The sequence below is a fragment of the Cuculus canorus genome, chromosome 1 (genome assembly GCF_017976375.1).
Source record: "Cuculus canorus isolate bCucCan1 chromosome 1, bCucCan1.pri, whole genome shotgun sequence".
Lineage (NCBI taxonomy): Eukaryota > Metazoa > Chordata > Aves > Cuculiformes > Cuculidae > Cuculus > Cuculus canorus.
In genome coordinates, this window is record NC_071401.1 from 165232966 (window position 1) to 165257539 (window position 24574).

Here is a 24574-nt window from a genome sequence, read left to right on the forward strand (position 1 = left end):
TGGGGTGATTAATACGACAATCTATTGACTTGAAAAACACAGTTACTTTTAGAAGTCTCAGACTTCCTCCTCATCCCCAGATGCAATCATTCTTTTAGGTTTTCTTTCATTTGCTTAGGTTTTTTTTCTTTATTTTGGATTTATTTCAACACTTCACTTCACAGTAGCCAAAAAAATGATGATGTGCTTCATCTGTACATTTGGCAACAGATTAAAAATTGCTAGTTGACACACAACTTTAAAAATACTAAGATCTGCATTATATGACAACAGCTGAATGTTTTCAGAACAGCTAAAGGTCACAGAATTGTAATGTCTTCTAGTTATTTAATAAACTTTGAAATTTTAGCTTTTTGTTTTGGTAGGCTTTTCTCTTCTTGTTACGAGTGTAGTATTATTAATGTTTTGCTCCCCACAATTAAAAGAAAGTAGTCTTATAAATGTATAATTCATTATATTTGGGGATGTTATGTGTAATTAAAGTTACATTTTGCCCTATTTAGTTAGTTGAAGGTAAGGTCTGTAATAGGCATATCACAATTAAGAATCCTTTCTGTTATAGTAATAGACTCTGCAGATCTTGGTGCAGATTTAGCTGCACATTTTAAACTCAAAGTTGCAGGAATCATCAACTGCGGTTTTTTTCTTTCTCTTACACTAGAAGTATTCTATACCTTCAAATTCCAGTGAACATTCAAATAGTTTGCCATTGTCCCCACAAGAATGTTGGCAGTGTGTTAGCAGACCACATTCCTACTCAGCCCAAAATATCCACTTTCATGGCAGGTAAGTTAAATGATATATTTTTTTATTGTATTTAGTTCACTTGGATTTGACCAAAATCAGAAGGAGGCGAACTTGAGACTTTTTCTTATGCTTTTGCTGCTTTTCATAATTGCAATATTACTGAATTTAAAAAGTATTTACTTGCTAACCCCAAATTTATTAAATTCAGTTGTTCTTTTTCATTTGCTACCAGAATTAAGAATATATGAATACATGTGTATTTTTGTTTGTCTTGGTTTGACTATAAATCATAGAACTTGTATTTTTTCACATATATCATAATATAGATGTTGAAACAGATTTATAAGACTAGATAAAGATTAAAAGGGATTCCTTACACAGCTGCATTCTTTTGGAGAGAAAGGGCTGAAATACGCTTCAAGTAATTGAAATGTAAACATTTCAAATTGATGGCAGACTTTTATTACTCTCCAAGATGAAGCCTTCCTCAAGTATTAAAATAGATTTTTTTTTATTATTTCCAAGCTTCAAAAGTGCCTTTTAAAAGGGACAATCATCTTGCAGCGTAACAAACACTGCAATATAGTCACCCTAGACTTTTCATGATTTACCTACCTTTCCATACTACTCTTATGCTTTTTTTTTTTCAGTTCAGGGAAGGGAACAATATCACAGTTCTCTGACTGGAAGGAAAAAAAGAAATTTTCATTCATGTCTGGAAAAGAAGAGAAAATTTCAGAAGAATGGTATGTCAAGCAATTTTGCTTACATGGTGACTTCCACAAATAAGGAGAGTATAGTTGGCTGTTATTGCTTGCTTTTTTTGAAGTTCCACCTTTCAAAAATCTATAAAAGTAGACATTAGCCTAATTACTTTTACCAGTGTCTGGGAGACCAGCTTAAGAAGGTAAGCATTGCAGCTATCTGTGTAATTCAGAAAGTTTTATACTATACATAAGACATTTGTATTGTTTTGAAAAGTGCATTACAGAGTAATATGCAGCTAGTGTAACATAATATATGTGAAATGTTGAGTTAGTTATTCTCTTCCCCTAGGGGTTTTAAGGATATTTCTACTGCACAGCTAATGCTGAAGAGGGCCCATAAAATGAAGCCCAAAAATTATAGTGGTAAAAATTCAGGTAAGTCAACAGTTAAAACCAGAAGTTTATTTGATGTAATTTTGCTATTCTTAAATCTCAAAATACTGTCTCTCTTTTGAAAGTTTGCTTGCACAACATTAAATATTAATTTGAATAAAGGTGGAGTGTGTTTTAGTAAAAGCTATTCAGTTTAAATCTCTGTAAAGAAACCATTTTGTTCCAGTGATACAATACTCAGATTTTTAAAAAGCATATTACTGGCTTTTGAATTTGAGTATTTGACAGCTATGTTAAATAGAAATTTGGTTTCTTTTGTTCATGTCTCTTTTTTTCTATTTGTATTTCCAAATTCTGTCCTACTTCTGTTTTTCTCTTAGGTTACAATTGTTAACTTATGCAAGAACTCTTTATGAAAATGACAGTTTCATACATATGAAATGAAATGAAATCATAATTTTTTAATTGTTCATTATGGAAATAAATCAAATTTCTCTGTAATTGTCATCTGTTTCTTCTCAGATAATTCTTGTGTCAATGAACCTTAGAATAATCAACTGCTAGTATGATGGGTTAATATAAATGCTAATGGACTATGTTAATAAAAATATTAATAAAATACTTCTAGTATGAGAAATTTTCAGATACCTAACATTGTGCTTGACAATGGAACCTAACTCTATCTGGTCTTTGGAAATTGTATCTTTATTTACGTTTAATTTTTTTAATTATATCGAAAGCAACAGTTATTTTTTTCCTCGTTTGTATAACTTTACAAATCTCTTCTGTATTAAGTGGTGAAAACATTGACATACATTTTGCTTGTGGCATTGGAAAAAATAAAAGATAAAGTTAAGGAAAGTGTTTCTCCGATTAGTTCTTTTCTACTTTAAAAGCATGCCTGTGACTAAATATGACAAAAAAAAAGATCTGTAGTTAAAAAAAAAGAAAGAAAGAAAAGTGAAGGTGGCAGAGAATGAAGCATGTAATCGATAAATCATGTTATTTGTTATGTAAAGGAGAAAAAATGGATAAGAGGCTAAAGGTGTTGTATTTATCTCTTGATAGCTTCTCATGATGGTCTACAGTTTACCTAAAATAAAAAAGTAGTAAATATCTGGTGTGCAGATGAGTTTTTTTACATATGTTCCATTTGGTATCCTTTCTATGATTGTTTAATGAATAGAGCTTATAAAGTTATATCATCTTTTCTCCATATGCTCTCTGGTTTATGTTAGTAGTAATTAATCCTGTCATAAATGTCTGATTGAGCATATCAAATTTGCTATCCTATTTTTACCGTGGTTCTAATACATTTTTGTGATTTGTTTTTATTCACTTTGTTCAGATTATTCAATATGGTGTATGCAGGTTGAGCTTTTTAATGTATCACTTGGAATATCCTCAATAATAATATACTAGTTTTTAAAAAAATAATGAATCTTTTGCACAATGTTTTTATAGGTTCAAATTTTCTCTCCTTGAGACTACCTTGTACAGGAATTTTTTGTCAGACTACTGCATCTAGCACAAAAATAGCCTGTATATATAATTTTGATGTATAGAGTTCTCTCAAAGTGATTAAAATCAGTCTCTTTTTTTCAGATAAGCAGAAAACATGATTTCCAGAACCAAGAAATACGACTGAAAATATTGCATACTCAATTCCTTTTCATTATAAGGATTATCAATCCAATTACTCTTTTTATACAATACTGACAAAGTTGGTCCTTCCTTGGTCACTAAGGACCAAATAGGCACCATCAATTAAAGCAAATGTTTTTAGTTTTAAACTGATGCTAAAACTCAATTGTTGCACTAAAAAAAATATCCTAATGGACTGTTCCCCATTTGAAAAGAATCTTCATGTATAAAATTATGGTATACAACAGCTGCACTTCCTGAAGTGGTGAGATCAAGTCATGGTGTTCTTGAGGGTTTGGTTGAAGAGAGGGATGTCAGAGCATTTAAATGAGAGCAGATACACCTTATCCTGAGACCAGACTGCTCCGAGTCAGGAAACTGTAACCAGATCCATTAAGCTGCCAGTATCTCTCTTGCATCTCTGTATGATACAGCTCGTGTTAGAATACTTACAGCAATTCCAGTGTAATTAGAGAGTTCACAATCTTAGCCCTTTTCTGTGAGTTTAACCCTACTCAAGCAGCAATTTCATAAAAGATTTTATTCCTTCTGATATTTAAAAGCAGACTGAAATTGATCTGAATGAAATGTCAATGTTGTCTTTTAATGTTTCCATAGAAATTAGTATCCTATCACCTTTCTTTCCTCTGAAATGAGCTTCATCCATCATGTATTTGCTGAAGCTTCAAATGAAATCATAGGATTTGTTTTCAGTATTATTATTTAGAGTTATTATTTCTGTTCCTTCTTTTGAATTTCTAGGTCCTCAGTGTTATGATTGCAACTGTTTCCTTTTTAGCTTTCTGATTTAAAATAGTTGAAGGTATGCTAATCACAATGAAATAATTTTGTTAGTGATGCAGATTCATACCCACTCAAAAATAATCAGCCAGCATCCACTAAGAAGTGTGAATCATACAGTATAAAAAAATGATTTTCCAGGTTATACCCATTTACTGCTACATATCTGACTTAAAAGCAAAACTTTAAGTTCTGACAAAAAGCAAAGCAATGACGCCTGAAGGTTCCAGATGCAGATAAATTATAAGCTATTAGCAAACAAACTGATAGCTTTTAAGCTAAGATTTCAGCATCATCCCAAACACCTTTTATGGTCCCCTTGAGCTCTTCCATGGTACTGATCGTATTCGTTGCAGGTAATTCTAAGGTACTGATGGATGGTGTAAGAACAAATGGCCTGTCAGAGTGTGCTGTCTGCTTCCATATGCTATCAAACTCCTTTGCATTAGGCCTGAGGTTCACAAATGCAGTGTTAAATATGCCTCCACTCAGTTTTATGGTTGCTTTTTAATATAGTAAAGATGTCTGTTAGATTGGAACTTGGATTAGTCATGAACAGCTTTGATTATTAAGATCTTCAGGTGTGGCAATTTATCCCTTTTAATTTTCCATCTAAAGCATTTGTCTTCTTGTGCAACACTGATGGGATTCATTTGGTTAATTATACAAGTCTATATCTGAGCTAGTCCTCTCCACTCCTTTATGGAAAGAAATAGTAACTTTGAAAGCTATTGATTTCCTCCTAAAACATAATCCAAAACCAGGCTACTTGAGTCTCACTGCAAAAGCACTTATAGTTCTCTATTGCCTAGACACAAAACCTGGAGTGACTGGCTGAAGTACAGAGTTAAACTGTAGATATCCAGAAGTAACTGAGAAGTATCTTACCTCATATTTCTGGCCATGTACCTTCTCAGTGGCGAAAAAAAATATGGAAAATTCTAGCAAGTGCACTGAATCCTGTGGTTTGTATTACCAGGAAGAACTTAAAGTAGCATGACTTTATAATACAGAGTGATTCAGGCAATGCTTATATTGCAGTAGACCAGTCCCACAAGCTAATGTTCTTAAGGCCTGTTATGCCCTAATCCACTACAGTTATATATGCTTGCTTATCTATTTAAATAAAGTTGTGGCCTGTATTTTAATGATGCAAAATGTAGACTGTTTCTGTTTCAACTATTTTTACTCTAGAGCAAGACAAAAGACAAAAAGTCTGGGCAAGTAACCAGCAATCTTGCAGCCAAGTAAAACTGGCATAATTTCAGAAATATACCTCTTTATCATGGGTGCAGAAAATTCTATAGACATTCTAATTAAAGATCTAAATACAGTAGACTTTAATCCACGTAATTGTGCTTAAAAATTAAGCATCTCTAACTCATAGCAGTCCTAGCTTTCTAAAGATGTCTCAGCACAGTGATACAAAATTTCTTGCTTAACTTTTAATTTCCTTGATTTTGTGGATTTTGTATTAGCCTCTGAGTGTTAACTTTTTCTTTTAATATGGCTGGAAGCATTGTCTTGCTTTCAGCTTCTCTCCTACACTGCTGTATTACTACTTATGTAACCATTTCCTCTCCAAAGGAAAGCTCTCTTGTCAGTGACTGGCAGCATGAGATCATAATTCTTGCTGCCACATAAAAAGCAGCTGGTGTGGACCTTGACTCCTAGAATGAGAGCACAAAGATAAAGATATTTCATAGAAGTCAACAAATATATTTTAGCTCCAGTTTAGAATTTAAGACAGCAATGCAATACTGATCTTAAAAAAACCCACCCAAACTACAAAAAACATGACCTACCCTGCTCAAAACCAACAACTTCAAAACAGATGATCTGATTATACATTGATTTGCTGAATTAACAATAGTCAGAATAAAAATCTGTAGTATATTATTAGTCTGTGTTATACATTACATAAAAAACCTCCGACTTATATTTTCTTAGTAGTAGAAACCTACTTTTGTTGCTATTGCATATTCCATGTAGCACTATCATCTGGGAACTCCAACCATGGATGAGTCGGAGTTATAATTGCTGTTCAATTATGGAACAAAATGTGGTCTTTCTTCCAAATTAATTTACAGACTGAATTTTCTTATAGATAAGCATTTGTCAGTCCATAATACTTTGATATATCAGCTCCTTAAAGTTGGCATAGATATGATTATGTTCTTCTAATTACTGATATTGCACAACAAAACTGATTGACAATCATTTAATTTTTTCACTTTCACCTATTATCAAGAAGTTGTTTAACAAATGTGGTGCCAGGCAGTAACTACTCCTTACATATTGTTTTTGTAACATTTCTTGTGTTTGTCCAACTTATCTTCTGTGTTTGGAGTCGGCCAAGCAATGTGTATTAGATTACCTCCCTGGTTTGTAGATTGCCAGCACAGGTCGTCATCTAATAAACCACATTCAAATGAGTATGCCAGAATTCAGGAAGATATTTGTATGATTTTGAACTATTGGACTCTTTCACAGTTCTTTGTGTGAAATCTAAAACATTTGAGTGCTTTTCATCAAAGCATACATGCGTTTCATTTCTCTAGCTCACTCAGAGACTGAAAAGCACTAGTATTACGAAGTAATCTATGTAATATTGCCTACATTTGGGACTAGATAAAGAAAACGACTCATTTTTAATAACAAAAGAGCTGTAGGCAGTGGTTGAGGTGATCCAGGTAGGTACAAATTCAAGTAGTCTGACACTGGGTTAAATCCCTGTAGATTATTTAAGTTATTTTGCAAAGACTCAAATATAAGCCTTCTGATAGAAATCTCTTGGAAGAACAATTTCCATCATTTCTCTCTCTTCCCAGTTTATAGACATCCTTTACTACTGATACAGTTGTGCACAAATAAATGTTTGAAAAATCTAGATTGACACAAATAACTTCATGTGACTTGACCCAAAATTCATTGGTGTATTTTAACTGTGGCCTGGTTGGAGTTTTCAGAGAATTGAGCAGGATGCTGGATTAAGGAAAGATGATATATTTAAAACATTCTGGAACAAACATAGGAAAAAAGTGTGTTTTTTTCAGGAACGGTTTTAAGTTAATCAAAAATAGTTTGGAAATCCTCAATCACATTTCGTCTTAAGGGTTTAAATCAATTTTGTCACTTTGACTTTGGTTTCCTGTTGAAGAAAGGCACTGTTTTTGTAACAAGCATAAAGCTAGAAGTCTTTTTATCAACCCTGTATTGTATCAACACTGTGTGCTGCATGCTGGAAAAACTGCAATTAAAAAAAATTTATTCTGTACATTTTTATCCATGTATAGTACTCACATGGCTATGTATCTTACAAGTATTAAACCCACAATTATTCATAATTTAGTTAAAATATTTTAATAACTTTCATTACTTAAGATTTTAGAGAGAACTTTTAAAATATAATGTATTGCTCTTTCAAGATATTTTTATTCCAAAGCTTACTGTGATCTACTGCCCCAAACATTTGCCACCCTGAAGAACTCTAGGTTGTTACAAATTTGAGTTGAATGGCATGTCAAAATAGGCCTACTTTATCCATCTCTGCAAAGTGAAAATATCTACAAACTTGGTCATCCAGTTTGTGAATAAAGTGATGCCATTATCAGAATCATTCTAATAATCTACCTTTAAAACTAATGGGGCTAATGATTTTTTATTGTGCTTCTTGGCTTGTTTCATTGACTTAATACTTTAGTTAGTAAAAGTGGGTAAAAATTACTTTAAATCTGACATCCTCTGGCTTAATCTGGAAGATCATAGAAGATGAGAGAGGTTCTTCTGGACAATCTGAGATACCAAAGTGTAAGGTATTGCTGATTCTGCCTTGGGAAAAAGGCATAAATTACTTTTATGGTATTTTCCATGATTGCTTCGTTAGTCAAATTTGCTGCTTAGTGAGAGATTAGCCCTGTTAAGAACTTCTGATGACCAAATACTGCTATAGTGTGTGCTGAATACCATAACATTTCGAGATGTTTTTTCCAATGCACTCTCTTTAAAGTACCCACACCTCCTTAGAGATCTTCTCCGGTCATGTAAGGCAAAGATACAGTATGTCTGCATTGTCTTACTTGTGTAAAGAGAGCAGTCTCTGAGTAAAAGTGGAGGTCTCAGGATCAATTTTTGTTCAATTACTTTATAACTGAAGCCTCTACTGCAAATATAGAGGCCCAGTCAAAACCAACTTTAAACTACTGTTAAACTTGTTACCCACTAACAGTCCATTCCGATCTTTTATTTCCATAAATAAGGAAGGAAACAACAACAACAACAAAATGCTACTTACTTTACTGCATTATTAGGGATGCTCTTATAATTTCTCCCAATAAACGCCAACAAGATCATGTAACAAGCTCAAAATGCAGCGTCAGACGTAATTAGTCGTGTAAATTTATTCTGCCTGAATGCTTTTTAAGTCTTTACATCTTCTCTGTTTTCCTGCTTTAACTGTTGTGGCAGTGTCTTACAGATTAATTTTTGCTACATTTGTATGCTTCGTGAAAATTTAAATCCTTTCCTCATCATATCTGCTTTTTTGCTGTTTTCCCTCTATACTTTTATTAATTTCTACTCTTTCCTGACAGTTAGTAATCACTTCTGTAGACAAACTTCTTCTGCCTCACTGTTTCTCAGACATTCCTGATAGTTTATTTGTCTGCTTTTGCTGTTATTTTCTTCTTTTAATCATCTGAAACTTATAATCAATATTTCCTTTGGCCTTTTGTTACTTATGTTATCATACTCGAGATCATATGTACAAAACCCTGTATACTTTTGCTCATCACTGACTATCAGCTTTTTTTCCTACATTCTTCTCAGCTTTTTTTTTTTTTTTTTTAATAACTGACTGGTTTATTCTGCACCGCACATAGAATTTTCACATTCTTTCTAACCCACTGTTTCCCTTAAACTCCCACTTCCCTCCTATGTCAATCAAACAATTCTTCTTTCGCATAAGAAATAATGCATGAAAATCACCTTTCCTGATTTGGGAGGTTTTGCATTAGTTTAGTGTTTGTTAATTAAACTTTATAATTTTTTCCAGCCTAGGAACATGTATTATCTAGATTTATATACAGTTCTGTGCTCATCCTTGCATCTATGCAAAGCTTTTAAAATAACAGCTATGAAACTAATCAAGATTTTATACTGTGGCATATAGTCTATAGATTTCTGGAGTATTTTTTGTTTCAATAAAGACGAGACATGGAAGAAGGTTAGTTTGTTATCTTCAAATTTAGCTTAAAAAAATAAACTGCCTTCTGTTAACATTTTTTTAGGTGTAAATGACTTGATTTAGACTGCTGAATAATTCTGAACCAAAGCTTTTAGAAACAATGCTTGGCATATACCCTGTTAATATTTCTGCTTTAGTCTCAATGTTTAAAACTAGATTTTTAAAATACTTTCTGCAATATATGCTTTAGAATTTATTTTTAATTTGGAGATGAGTTATCTAAAAGGTCAACAGTTTTAAAGTCCTGCAAAATAGCGCCTTTGATTCTCGGTTGCACGTGTATTTATGTTACTTTATTTTAGAAAGTTTAATCTTTTGTGATTATAAAACCTACTTTTAAAGGTATTTTCATTTATTAAGTGGCTAAAAGGTGAAAAACTGCTTGAAGGAATGAATGAGCCAGGTCTGACCTTTGATTTTAACTTGTTCTTGTCATCTAGACCCAGCTGTGCGCCTGGCGTTGTTCAAAAATAATGAAAATAAACATCTCCATGTGAAACCACCAAAGAAGACACAGCCTATAAATGCTGGTTACTTTGAAGGTATGAACAAGTATTTCACTTTATCTCTATGCATATAATCATATATATCTTGTAATGTCTTTTAAGCAAGCCTTCTTGAGATCTAAAACAATATGCACAAACGGAAGAATGCAGGAGTTTAAGGTTGTTATCTGTTCTTGGGTGTCTCAAGTTACAGCAGTGAAACATTTCAATTTCAGTTCATTCGGAGGGATGGGGGGTTGCTCCTGGAGATTAATTCATAATGATCTGGTGCCTAATTTATTTGTTTATTACCATTATTAAATCTTCATCATAGAAATAATCATCATAAAAACCATCAAAGCGTGTCACATAGACACAGAATAGAAAGCACTAGAATGGAATTTTATACATGAAACATAACTTCAGATTTTTCACTTATTGTCACCTTTTCTCAAGCCAGACATTAATTCCTGATGACCACTAACGTGTTTCTAGGAAGTTACTTTCATAAATGTTCCCTAAAACCTCACCATTTTACAGAAGACAAGAAAACAGTCTTCAGCATGTAAGCATAAAATTGGCTTTCCAAAAGCATTTAAATACTGATGTAGCTCTTTTACTCTTGAAGTTAATGTTAAAACTCCCCTTGGTTTCAGTACAATTGCAATAAGGCCAAGTTTATATAAAATACTCTTACTGTTAGAAGTTGAGCATCTCGAGAGGCATCATTTTTAGATTGTTTTGATTCCTTTTGCAACTCAATGGTGTGCTCAGAAAGTCGTCACCTCTGGTTTTTTGTCTTTTTCAAAGACATAGCCATATGGAATATAATTTAGTCCCAATCCCACAAAGTTAAATTAAAAATAACAATATTATGTTGACATTACCTGAATATGGATAGAAAGTAGAACCTTTATGAGACAGGTATGTAGTCAGTCTAGGTATGCCTGAACAGCAATTCAGTCAATTAACCTAGCTATATAAAATTGCAAATTTGCATCACATTCATTAGTCCACCCTCAAATTTGTTTAGACACAAATCTTGTTAAATTCTGAAGAGGAGAAATGTGTGCACTGTTATTTGCCTTGGATCCAAGCATTAATTTACCTAGAATATAGAGAGTCTGTAGTATATCTATGCTTGATATAGCATTCCTAGTGTCTTATATCTGTTCCTGTGTTATATGCTTACATACCAGAATGTATCATATGCTGTAGAAATAGGATGTGCAGACTGCCTGCAAAACACTGGATGCCCAAAACCTACAAACAATAGTGTAAATATTCAAAACTATGTCAGAGAAAAGCCTGATCCCAGGCTCAGTACCCTAGAGTCGGTGTAGGTTTAGCCTAGCTTTCCTGCCACCAGTGATCTGTTCCTGCCTGGAGACATTTCCCTTCGTTTTGGGAAGCCAATGTATGTATTGTAAATATTACTGAAATTACTTTTTGAATACATGGAGAGGCAGCATCATAGGAGATTAGATATGGAAAGGTAAGCACTGAAGTGACACTCTTGTTTATCAATCATTTCAAGAACCATTATACTCCTTCAGCCAGCTAATAAAATGAGAGGGTTTTTTCAGCAATCTTTTATTGGGTGCTTACATGCAATCTGCTTGCCTTCAAGAAGGCAAGCAATACTCTTGTGCTTGACCAGAATATGTTCTACATGAGGCATTGCTACTTCAAATGGTATGACCAGAAGACACTAGACTGAATTTAGAAACTGGAGTGCAGCACAGAGCACTTATTTATGTGTATGTGTGGTACCATTAGACACAACTAAGAGTTTCCAAAATTAGAATTTGGTAACACTTGGCATGGTATCTGCTACAAAGCAAAGCACCTGAGTGATAATTTGATGATAAGCACAGAGTTGCATTATCAGTCATTTCTTCCCTCACGCACAGAAAAGCTTGATTCCCATTTCCCCTCTCTCACCTTTTGACCATTTCTTCCTCTTTTGCCTGGAACAGATTTCTCTGGGGTCTGTTCTGCGATGAGAGTTCTTTCTGTAACAAGAAGGTGGAATGTTTTCACTCTATATCCATAAATCTTGTGGACACCATATTTTAAGTCAAGAGAGAACACAGACCAGTCCATTGCATGGTGGAAATAAACTTCCTCCATTCAAACCCTTTTACCATCACAGACTGGTAGTCAGTGCTCTGGTAGAATAATTGAGCTGCAGTCCACCTCTACATCTCCTTCATAAACCACTAAATGAATCTTAAAAAAAAAAAAAAAAAAAGACACATTCTAAATATTCCCAAGTACACATGTGTTATCTGTTAAATAACAGAATCACTACTTTTGAAAGTGGATGCCCTCAGAAGTGAAACAATTAGAACAGTTTTGGATTTTCAAACTGGAACACATCATGGTAGTGAATGTTTAAAGGGTAATCTAGTTAAAATGTATGATGAATGTCTTTCATCTTCATTGTGTCTTTAGTTTGTGTTTAAAAGTACAAATAAGACAAAAAGGAATGAAAAAAAAAGAGGTCTAAAAAGTAAAGGGAATTAGCTTAATATCTGATGCTTGTGTGTTTCTGAGATAAAGGTTATATTCTGTCATGATTTACATTCTCATCTAAGCTACTGCATCATACTGACAGTGTGGTATAATGCAGCCTCTGTAAAGCAGTATCTAAACATAGTGAAGACATAGTGTTGATGCAATATTCAACTATTTTCCTCTTACAAAAGTTGTGAGGAGCTGATATGCAAAATGTTGATGTCCTATTTTGAAAACCTATGCGTAACTTTGATCCCATGGGACAATTTACATATCTCTAATTTGACAATACCCGTTGTAGAAAAATACATTTTCAAAAGTTTAGTGACATCATAATTTTTCATTGAATTTTAGAATTGTCATGCTTTACTCCTTGATGTTATAAAAATACCCGCAGGGAACCTTTTTTGGACATTTCAACCACAATAGGACACAGAAGTTAGTCAGAGACAGTCCCCTTTGTATTACATGCTTCAGCCACAGCATGAGGTAACGTTGTTCTGACAGACAAGAATTTACCTTTTAAAAATACAAGCAACATGTAAAGGCCTGAGAAGTTGGAGCGTAATTAAACGTGTGTTAGTGCAGATGTGTGTGTCCATATACGTGTGTGTCAATACATATGCATACAATACACATGTGTATGCGTGCATATATCACGAGTATAAGTAGGCATATGAATTCAATAAGCATAACACTTATGCTTGCTTATTTGTATATTTTGAAAGGAAGGTAAATTATGAACAATTATTCTCTGGTGTAATTTCTGTTATCAACATGCATTTTGTAGTCCTAATGCTTTATGTTTAGATGCTGTTTCAGTTTCTTCACAATTAATTTAATGTATGTAGTCATTGTAAAATAGAAATTCATTAAAACTGTTGTTTAAATAAATAGTATTTTTAATCATAATTATATATTGTGTCATTAACTTCAGTAGATTATAAAGTAAGCCACGGAATATGCAAATATAAATAACATATTACTGCTTCTGTTAAGAAACAATAGCCTGATCAAAAACTTGAAGATGGATGAAAGCCTGACTTGATATACTTTCACTTCTGATGATCTATCAGTCGTTTACTGACATTATAGGATAGGATTACACTTCCAGCATGGTTGTTGAGTTTTAGTTAGCGCTAATTACTTGACAAACAAAATATGCCTGCTCACTTTTTTAATGAACCATCTTGGAGTATTTTGTGTATTTTTCAGATGGTGACATTTCGAGGATCTTATAGTTCTGGAAACGTTGTGAGGAACACAGATGATTTTCATAATTTCCTATTTTACAGCAAAGGATATTTTTAGAAAGCTTCATGACTGCTTCTCTCCTTGCTGTCTAGATGTTATTTCAGTTATTGATTTAAATAATAATATTGATTTAATAATAAAGTAGTCTTTATTATTTTGGATAGAGGAAGGAACTAGAGGCAGAATCTATCCTTGACTCTTTCTCTTTTCTTGGGAATTTCCAATTAATCCTGGCTGAATGTGTAACACAGCATTTCTGCCAGCTGTAGGTTTGTAATTACAGAGTCTGTAATTTCATTTACACAGAGAAAGGATATCTACTTTTCTAACTAACGGGGTGAAAGCTTCGTCCTGGTGCAGCAGCTCAAAACTGAAGAGGGAATCCCAGACCTGGCACATTGTTTTGCTTTGAGAACAGTGTATATCTTTTGGGGTCCTCTTTAACCCATCTGCCTCAATAATTTTAGTGGGTTATCTAAATAATTTCTATTCAGTGGAATGGGAAGCTGGATTCCAATGTGTAGAGCAAGTTGGAAGAATGTAGTAGATCATGTGAGAGTCCAATCAAACTAAACATTATTTTGATATGATTCACTTAGTTCCTCAGAATTCCGTGGACTATGTTTTAATTAATTATGTAGATGAGGTGATTTACTAGCAAACGTAGTATGTTACTTTTAGTCATATCCATATTCATCAGTGACACATCTACCATACCCTTCAAAACAGTGGAAACAATGCAACTTGACTTCACCCAAGAATGTGCACAATGACCAATGCCAGGAAATTTAACTATATTAAAAATGAAGTGAAATGTGTTGTCAGGATATGTTTACTGTAGGTTGGGAACCCGTAGTTCTACTTGACAGTACTGTATTTTGTGTTACTCTGTGTTCATTGGTGACCAAAGAAAACCTAGTGGATGTAGTGTTAACATAGATTTCACCAATACAGATTTGATAATGCACATATTATGCTTTCTCAGCTGACTTTTAATTATGGAAATATTTATTCATTTATCTTTAAAATGTCAGTAGAAATAGCTTTTATTTTTTACATTGGAAAAAGAATAAGAGATACAATGATCCTGTGATTATGTCATATGATTGGAAGATAAGTATCAAGGATCTGTTTAAAGTTGTCTGTTTTCCAGCTTTCTGATAGTTCACAAATATGAAACTCCTTGTAGTCTGAAGTGGAAAACGTAAAAATTCTTATAGATTAGTAGTAGCGCTAATTAAAAATGTGAGCTTGGAACTTTGGAAAATGGTATTCTAGGGTTACCTTTGAGGTAATTATGTGAGCTTATTAGAACATTGTTACAAAGTGGTCATCAGTTTCTTAGATTTTCTGCATTACCAAAGAGGAATACATTGAAGAAAACATATGTGGTAATTAAATAGGACTTATACTGATTTAAATCATTGCTGCTTTGAAATATCTGCATGAGAGCTGAGAGAAAGTACTGAGAGTAGTAGAATGGTAATATTAACCTTTTTTCTGTGCTTTAAATATTTTGTTGTTTATTACTTAAGGGCATTTTAAAATACTTCAGACAATAATTTGTGTTTGCTGTTTTCATCTTTTAGTAATTAGCTACTTTCAATGGAAAAATATAAATGGCAGCAGCTCCCAGGAAGCACAGTGTTTATAAACATCTGTTTCTAAATTAAGTCATCTTTTATTGAGCTGTGGTCTAAAAAGGATTAATAACCACATTCTAAATCTGCCCTTGGTGCAATTCTGCTACCTGAATTGCCATGTTTACAGTAAGATGCAATTATTACATATCTCCCAGGCTTTAAATTTGTATGCCACATTAGGGAAGCAGTTTCTAAACCATACAGCACTGAAAAAATGACAGAATAATGCATTTCCAGAGAATATAAGATCTACCCTGAAATGTGATGAAAATGCATTACAGAAACCTGTAGAGTGGAAGGGGACCTATCTTTTAAAATCAGAATTCTATGGCTTTGTTTCTTATTATTTAGTTTGAACTCGTACAACAGAACTCTTGCATTGAAATATTTTCTCATTTTAAGGAATTAATGGCTCTCCACCAGCCCTTTAACATGTAAAATGAGTAGGTTACTTGTGTCCAGTACATCCAAAAAGAGCCAGGATAAAATAAACATAAGGAGTTGGATATCTTGGAAAAAATCTGTCATGGGTTTGAGTTAATCATCTCCAGAAGAAATTCAACTTGATGCCTGAAATGTAAGACTTCTTGGAGAAAGCAGTAAAGCCTGAGGCAGTGTTGATCTGAAGGAGTGCTCTCCATGGGTCAGAGCTGCTCTGCTGGCAGAGTGCAAACCCAGTTCACAACAGCGGTAAGCTGAAAAGTTGTAAAAGACTGCAGGGGCCTTACAGTGCACGCACTCAAGCTTCAGTTACATAGTTCTAGTGTCCCAGTTTCTTATTATAAAATAAAACTAAAAAATAAAATCTGTGCCTAATTTTCTAGCCTCCTGTCCATCAATGATACTGTAGAATATTTTCAGTATTAGTGGAATGAAGCAATCTTGAAATTATGGTATATATTTAAAAGTAAATATGTAAAACATCATTTATATACATTTATGCAGTGCACTTCAATATCTGAATATTTATATGTGATCTAGACAGACAACATTTTTAGTAATATTCTTGCTTTTCACATGCAGTTCAAAAAAAAAAACCAAAAAAGATTTTGTACATGCCTAAAGTTCACGAAGAGGAGGTATTTGCCATAGGTACATACTAACTTAATATTATGAATTCTCACTGTGGTTCCAGTCTTTAGGGTTTCTGTATTCACGTGTTAATGTTGGACCACACATTTCACCTGTCTGTCTATTATCTCTTTGTTCATGTCTCCACTGTTGTGATTTGTGGTGGTAGCAGCACTTTATTAGTGCATGAGAATTAAATATGGTCTCTGAGCTAGAGAGGGTGTTTGTTTCTTCCAACAAGATTCAGAACCATGGATTTTATACAATGTGTAGGTTACCACATATGCTTTCATGGCATAGTAATTTTTCAATCTCTACCCTAAAAAGAACTTTGCGTAAGGAAAAAAAAGTCTTGCTTTTTGGCAATAACTACCCAATAGTGTCTTCAGTGGGAATGAGATTTCACTTGAAGTGTCATTAGGGTTGAAAACTACTTTTATCTCATTTTTAAATAGGGTAACACAATAGTTCAAATAGTCTTATTTGCATCTTCTGAGATTTAGCTCTCTTTTTTCCTGCTTTCCTCAGTGTTTTATATCCAAGAGCTAGGTGGTGTAGCTATCTGCATCTCAGCCAATGTATACCTAAACAAGTTGACTCCACGTTTACAGCTTTTAATACTACATAAGGCAATCATTTTGGATGAATAGACCCCTGAGTACCAAAGCATTTCAAATCCTTTTTCATTTGACCATTCAGTGACCTGATAACTATTTCCTGTCCCTAAGTAAGGTTGTGACCCAGGTCTTAGAGTGCAAAAGACAGATAATTTTAGCAACAAGTTACATTCAAATGGATTTGGTTGGAGGGGGTAAGGAAGAATAGGTTGGGGTAAATTCCTCTAGAATAAAGTGTTACAGCACTTGGATTTAGTAGGTCCAGTTAAAAGTAATTGTTGAATTTGTTGCCATCTGTTTAAATGCCTGGGGACTGTAGTTAGTATTGGGATGATTTGTTTATTTGTTTTGCTTTTACTAACATTAAGCAATACTCTTTTTACACTTCAAAAAAACAATTGCTAAGGAAGAGGTCATTAAAAGTGCATTTTCTGATATTTTCCAAGCATTTTCCGAAGTGAATATTTCAAGCATTAAAATCATATTGGTGTGCAAGTGGTATTTTAACATAGGCAGAGAAGGCATATAGCCTGTGTCTGTAAAAGTTTCGTGAATGTTACATTGCACATATGTTCATCTTGCAAAAGAATTTCCATTTGATATGGAGCTGTGAAGAAGGAATATAATGTATTCTTAGAAATATTTTGTACGTACAAATCTTGTTTCAGTTGGACAAGTAGATACATTTTAAATCATAATTAAATAAATTTTCCTGTAGCTATACATTTTAATATGCATATTTTAAATACTTTCAAAGGTGAATTAAAGGAAGACCTTCACTCCAGAGCTTTCCATTTATTTGAAGATGTAATTGATTAACATTCCTTATGAAATTTTTTTTTCCTGTTCTGTAATGGAACTATGTTGTTATGGAGAATCAGTACTATTAATGAGGACTGAGATCTACAGCACTCCAAAAAGGCCATTTTCATGTGTTTAATATTGGACATATATGTGGGTCTCCTTCTTTTTTTTAAGTAATAATGTGTTGTTCAGATATATAATATATTTTGGTAAAGTACAACATTTTTCAGGCATAACATTAAAACAAAGCTGAATTAAAATCTACATATTAAAAATGTTATGTTTCTCCATACTAACTCTTATAGCAATGTTGTATACCTTTCACAAGTTTCATGTTATAAGTAAAATAGTATGTATGGTAGACTTAGATGATTTCACAATGAATTGCAAGTAATTGAAATATTTTAATAAAAATGTACAATTATGAAGTTATAGCCATGTAACTTCTGTGGTGCGTTATTACTATAGTGTACAACTTCCAACTTCATAACTTTAGTTCTTACCAAGTGCAATACAAAAACATTTTAGCAGTTGTTTGTCATAGATTTGTGCTGTTTTGATGTATGCACTGCAGGTATTTTGTCTGCCTTATGTGCATAAAAGGGTAGAAATACTGAATTTTCCAGTTATTTTTATATATACGTACATTTTTTCTCGTATTCCTAAACAATGCTGCATCCAGAGATATTATTTTTTAATCAAATTTTATCAGCATGACAGTCTAGAATGATTCATACTTTGCAGGTTTATTGTCAGTTTAACTAATCCAGCATGGTTATAATCTCATAAATTACTACATTTGCGGAATCCGATAGATAACCCAGTCCAGGTAATGAAATAAAGAAATCCAAGAAGACAGACAAAATAATAACTTCTTTTCATTTTCACAATCATCATTAAATACATGTATAATTAATAATTTTAATATTTTCAATGGTTTCTAAATACAGATTGCGTATCAGGCTTACTAAGAAATTGACTGTGGAAAGTCATTTTGCTAAAGCACTTACGTGCTTATTTTTTTCTTATACAAAGCAAGCCTAGTAATTTTCACTTTATGAAGAGACTAGGGATATCTTTTGTCAAAGATAAAATTAAAAAGGGAGAATTTAAACATTACTAGGTATCTCGAAGTTAAAGTTACTGAGAAATTGCTGTAGTAGCTGATGTATATTTTGTAATTGAGAAAGTAGTAGTGAATGTAAAAAGAAAGGAAACTATGTGCTACTAAGGCAGAAAGTTCTGTTTTAACCTACCAATGACCTGGCTTTGTTTGTTCAGATGACAGTTCTAAAAGTGTGCAGAGAATATTCCCTTTTAATACAGTTATTTGCCGCAAGCCGTGACCTCACTGCCTGTCAGGGAGCAGGTCTGAATTGGCCCTTTCTCTGATATCGTGACATTGCTTCTGTTGCCTCGATTGTGACCTCTGATTGCATGATACCCCTGGGAGTTCAATTTAATAAGCGTGACTCCTGACTCTTAGCCAGGTCTGCCTTCTTAGGTTTTGTCAGACTCTACTCGTAGTCTGGTCTACATATGCTAAATCACTGCATAGCCTGTCATCATATGATTTGAGTTGTGTGCACTATATTCAAAATTCTCTTTCAGACATCTTCCTTTTATTGCAAATGGAAATATTTATAAAAGCTTATTTGGAATAAATTTTAAAAGTTGCTTCTTCCACAGTCATAGCTGCTTGGGATTTTTGGTTTGTACAAAGAGTTACTATTGTTTCACTGTATTACTAAGCATGCATGTTATACGTGCATCATCCTAGTTCCTTACTTTGAAATTTGTTTTATTTCTCCAATGAGTATGATATATATTTCTAGGACTTCCCCTGAAAAGTGTTTGTTCATTATAGAAATGGTGGGTGGAAATCCTCTTTTTTCACGGCATAATTAATACAGTTGCACAAGGAGACACTACTGATGAGCACCCAGAACACTGTGAGATGTAGTTATTAAGGACTAGTCAGATAAAAGCTGAAGCATCTGTTTGGAATCCAGGAGGAGGTGAGTAGAATTAAGACTTTTAAAATGACATTGAAAATTAGACATTTTTATTTTAGTGACTATTTTGCTACATCATTGCATTTTTTTCTCCTGTTTTCCCCCTTTTCTAGCCAGAAACCTGAAGGGAAGTCTGTTCAGAGACTTGGCTGCCTTGAGGATGAGGATGCTATTCAGACATTTCTCCAGTTTTAGTATTCCTCGATGCATTCACTGAACCAGAATACAGAGAAGTTCAAAGATTTGAAAGAGAGTTTCAAGACCTGTGGCACAAGTTACAGACAAGTTTCTGTATTTACTCACATGCATTTTTTGTATTCTCATTGCAGATACATACATATTTTTCTAGCCTCTGTGTCAGTACCTCTAACAATTCTTCTAATCAAAATATTTAGCTTTTCAGAAAAGCAGAAAAATCTTACTGCAACACAAGAATGTTTTGTGCTCACTTTTGTGTTAAATTAAAAGTTTTTCTGTAAATACTACCATTTAAAATTTCTCTGTTTCTTCATCTGTTTTAAAGATTTCTGTTGGCCTTTTCATGCACGTTGTGTTAAAATTGCTGTGTCTTGTATGAAAATGAAACTATATTGGAATCTTTCTTATAAAACAAGTTCTCCAATATAAGGCAAAAAGCAGGTACTTTCTTCTTACTTTCAAACTTGGCAATGAAATGCTGTTCGTTCTTCTTGACAGCGGCTGTTACAGTGGAAGTAAAATCTTGGTTTGGCCAGTTAAATAATATATATATATATATATATAGTCTCTTTTTTTACAAATTCATATGTGAGATAATAAAATTTTAATATCTTAATTTAGTCCCTACGGTTGTTTCTTCTGGAGTAAATAGTAAGAGTAGCTATTGAAGTTCCTTAATCTCAAGTGGGAGTTTGCTTACCTAATTGAAATCTATGGGGTTTCACTCTTTTTGAATCAGACCTTAATACTCTGCAAGTTCCTGTGCTGTTTGCAGGAGCTCAGCTAAGTGGCTGCAAACAAACAAAGTCAGGAATGGACAACTGTTTTACCTGTTGTTAGGCAACGGGTAAAACAAAGTATACATTTAAGTTAATTAGTTATGGGTGCCTTGAAAGATACTGTAAATATAAACAGAATGCACATGAGGCAAATTCGCCTATGCAGAATCACCATGGCATTTAACTTATTCCCTCCTTTCAAACAAATTATATATATATTTACATATAAACATATGTATATACATATATTTACATATAAACATATGTATATGTATTTGTATATGTGAATGAGTTGGAGAGTTTGGTAGCAAGTTTAGCTGAAAAGTAGTAAAAAAGAAACTAATTTAAACACACCTACTCTAAGAATAAAACATTTGTAATCAAATTTAAGAAAGCTTAAGTTATGTTCAGTAACAGAACTGGTTTTTTTTCATTCTTATCATAAATAAAATGAATTTAAATAAAGGTCTAAGCAAAATTCTACAGAAGAACAGGAGCGGTCAGGGCTAATTTATTCCTTTTGCAACTCTGATTTCTTCATTCATTTAGGTTAATCATTCGAACTTTCTCTGCATGGATAGAAAAAAATGTGCCATTGTAACTATAACTAATCCAAAATCCATATAATGAAGTTAGTTCAGTTCCTATGAGGCTGAATACTCTTATATATGTGCTGTTTTCTGTAGAATTATATACTGTTTCAATTATTGCATTTTTCATGTACTTACAATCTGAAAATTTCAGTCCAATTAATCAAGAAATCTGTAAAATACTAAGCTCTTTAGGCCATATGAATTAAGAATTAACCTGGAGCAACTTGTAGACAAATTGTGGGTTTCATTTGGTTTTTACCTGTCCTTCTTTACAAATGAAATTATCTTCTTTTTTTTAATAGATCCATAAGACACTGGAATTTCACATTATTTTCTTCCATGATGTATCAACCAATTAAGTATAATTTAATAAGAATTAGTACTTTTCTGTATGTATTTATTTGTAGTCACTCATAAGTTTTGTATTTATGATTATTTTTAAGCTGGATATAAATATATAAGAATTGTACACACTTGGGGATTAACTCACTTTAGATGTAGAGTCAAGAAAAAGATGCATATCTTTCTGAGACTTTATTTGCATTTAATTCAATGAGCATTAAATCAAGCCTTGTTTTTACAGTGTTTGGCATAATGACAGGCCTGATCTTCAGTGGTACCTCTGGGTTTTACTATAAAGTAAATTAACCAGCAGCCTTGCACTTAATCTGTGTAGAGTTTATTTGTATATTTGACAATGTAGAGTAGTTCCGCTGCTATGCATTACTGCACTGACAAAGCTCTTAATTGTTGTCACAGTACCTTGATCAAATACCAGCAGGTATTCAAGTCAACATCAGAAAGTAAGCCACAAATAGTTTCACCCATAAAAAATGAAACACTTTTAAATTGAAAATTATTTGCATACATAGTAGATAGAATACATAACCAATTCATAGGTGTTCATAACTGAACTACTATGTGGACATAAATAAAATAATTTCATTATTTCACTCTCTATGTTACTCTGCACTGATAAGTACCAGTCACACAGGGTACTCGTGTACAACGTATGTGTTGGTGAACATGAGTACTTAAAAACAAGTTTATATATAAATCAGATGACTATCTAGAAAAAATGTTTATTCACAGGAGTAAACAGAACAAAGACTTTTATAATACACATTCCTAAGCTGTGATACAAATTGAAAATGTTAATTACTTCATGTTGCTCCTATGTAATGATTTTTGTTTTAGTACTTGGTGTATCTTCTTGTCACACAGAAACCTCAAATTTTTATTTTGAATAAATCTTTTGTAGATTTTGGTTTTTTCTGTACCTTTCTTGCACTTTTAAGTCCTTCTTTACAAACAAAACCTGAGTTAATGATTGTCACACTCAATAATATTTATTGTATGTTGTATTTTTTGCCTTCTTGATAGGAGACAACATAGTAGTTAGACCTCCCGCTCTCTCAGAAAACATTCCTTTTTATTTGTTTTTTTAAGAATACCTTTGGAGGACCTGTTGTCCTAAATAATTTTTCTTGGTTTCTTGAATATAGAGAAAGGCATTTTTCTGTTTTGGACTCCATGCAAAGTGATAACCTTTTCTTACTTGGGAATACTGTTTCACTACTGAGCAACAAAACACTTCTTTTCAAATTCTTGATTGTTTCTGTCACTTACTCTTAAGAACTAGGAATTTGTAGAAATAAAATACATAGAAAGATTCTGTAAAAACAGATTTTGATGTTATACCTCTTAATTTTATCCTGAGCAATATAAAATCCATTCCTATTTGCAGTAGAGAAAATTCACCATTAGGGGATTTCTTCATTCCTGAAGATAATAAGAAAAACTAGAGAGAGAGAGTCTGTACCATGCAGATTTGAGGGATGTGACAGAAAATATGTGAAAACATATGCAGTAAGGATAAACAAAATATGTTCAATCTATTTCCATCTTATTTATTCCTTCCATTTACTAATGGATAATTAAAAATGGAAACACTGAACATACCATTTAAAAATATTTTTTACTAGTTTTTGATTTCTTTGGTTCTTCAAGGTACTTGACTGTCTAAATATCTCTGAGTAACCCTTCAGTATAATCTAAATATACACCTCAGCAGCGCTGTTGATGAAATTTGCCCATAGTGGGTGGTTGAAGCAGGTAGTTTGTAGGAGAATATATAGAAGAATAAGTAAAAATACAGCATAGTACTATGAGGGGGTTTTATGTGCTTTTTCAACTTGTAAAAGCCTGAGTGGGTTTTGAAGAGTGCTGATTGCAGGAAGTTTACATCAGGAACTCATCTCTTTGTGTGCATGTGGGTGGGATATCATCCCTGTAGTTTCTCCATTTTTATAGAGTTGGAATTTGGGGTGGATTTTTGGGTTTGGGGTTTTTTTTTCTTTTTTTAAGAAGGACCCAACTTCATTTTTTCAAACATGAGTTTATTTCATATTGTTTCCCAATCTGTACATAAAAAGTCTGCCCTTGGGTAGCTGGACCGGGAGATGTTAGTCTGTTGTTCTTAGTTGTAATTTAATTTCTATCTCTTCAAGTTTTGGGAAACTGAGGAAGTTAGGTGTGCATCTGTGTCTCTGTGTGTCTCTGTGTGTAGATAGATGCTGAAATACTAACATTTTCTTTATATGTACACTTTATCCTATCTCTTGTTGTTTGTTTTACATTTATTCCTGAGTAAAAATACAGTCTATTTTCCCTTTCACCACAGCATTAATGCATAATTTCTGGGTGTCCTAGTAGTAATGCCGCTTATTGTACTACTGTCACAGTAAAGGAGTCCACCGTACTGGGGCTGAAGAGCTTCTTGTTTGGATGCCTTCAATATTTGCCTCAGTTCAAACAAAAATAGCCAGAGCAGCTGATACACTCCACTGAGTGGAATCATGTAGCAATTAATCAAAAAAATTAATAAATGCAAAATCATAGACTCAGTCACTAGAGTGTGATATTTGCATTTCCAGTTTTCAAGGAAGTTAGAATCTTAACATTGCCAAATGTTTGTGCCATCTATTCTCATGCTTTTTCTTCTGCTTTTCTACAGTGAAAAATTCATATGGCCTTTGTCCTTCACTGAGGTTAAAAT

The 24574-nt window shown here is 33.1% G+C and overlaps 1 protein-coding gene across 1 annotated transcript in view; it reads left to right on the top strand.

Moving 5' to 3' along the window:
• LRRIQ1 (leucine rich repeats and IQ motif containing 1) overlaps positions 1-24574 on the top strand; it is a 107344-nt gene that overhangs the window by 55730 nt on the left and 27040 nt on the right. The window contains 4 exon segments of the mRNA XM_054067172.1: positions 662-786; positions 1398-1493; positions 1804-1889; positions 9978-10079. Coding sequence (XP_053923147.1) covers positions 662-786; positions 1398-1493; positions 1804-1889; positions 9978-10079 — 409 coding nt within the window.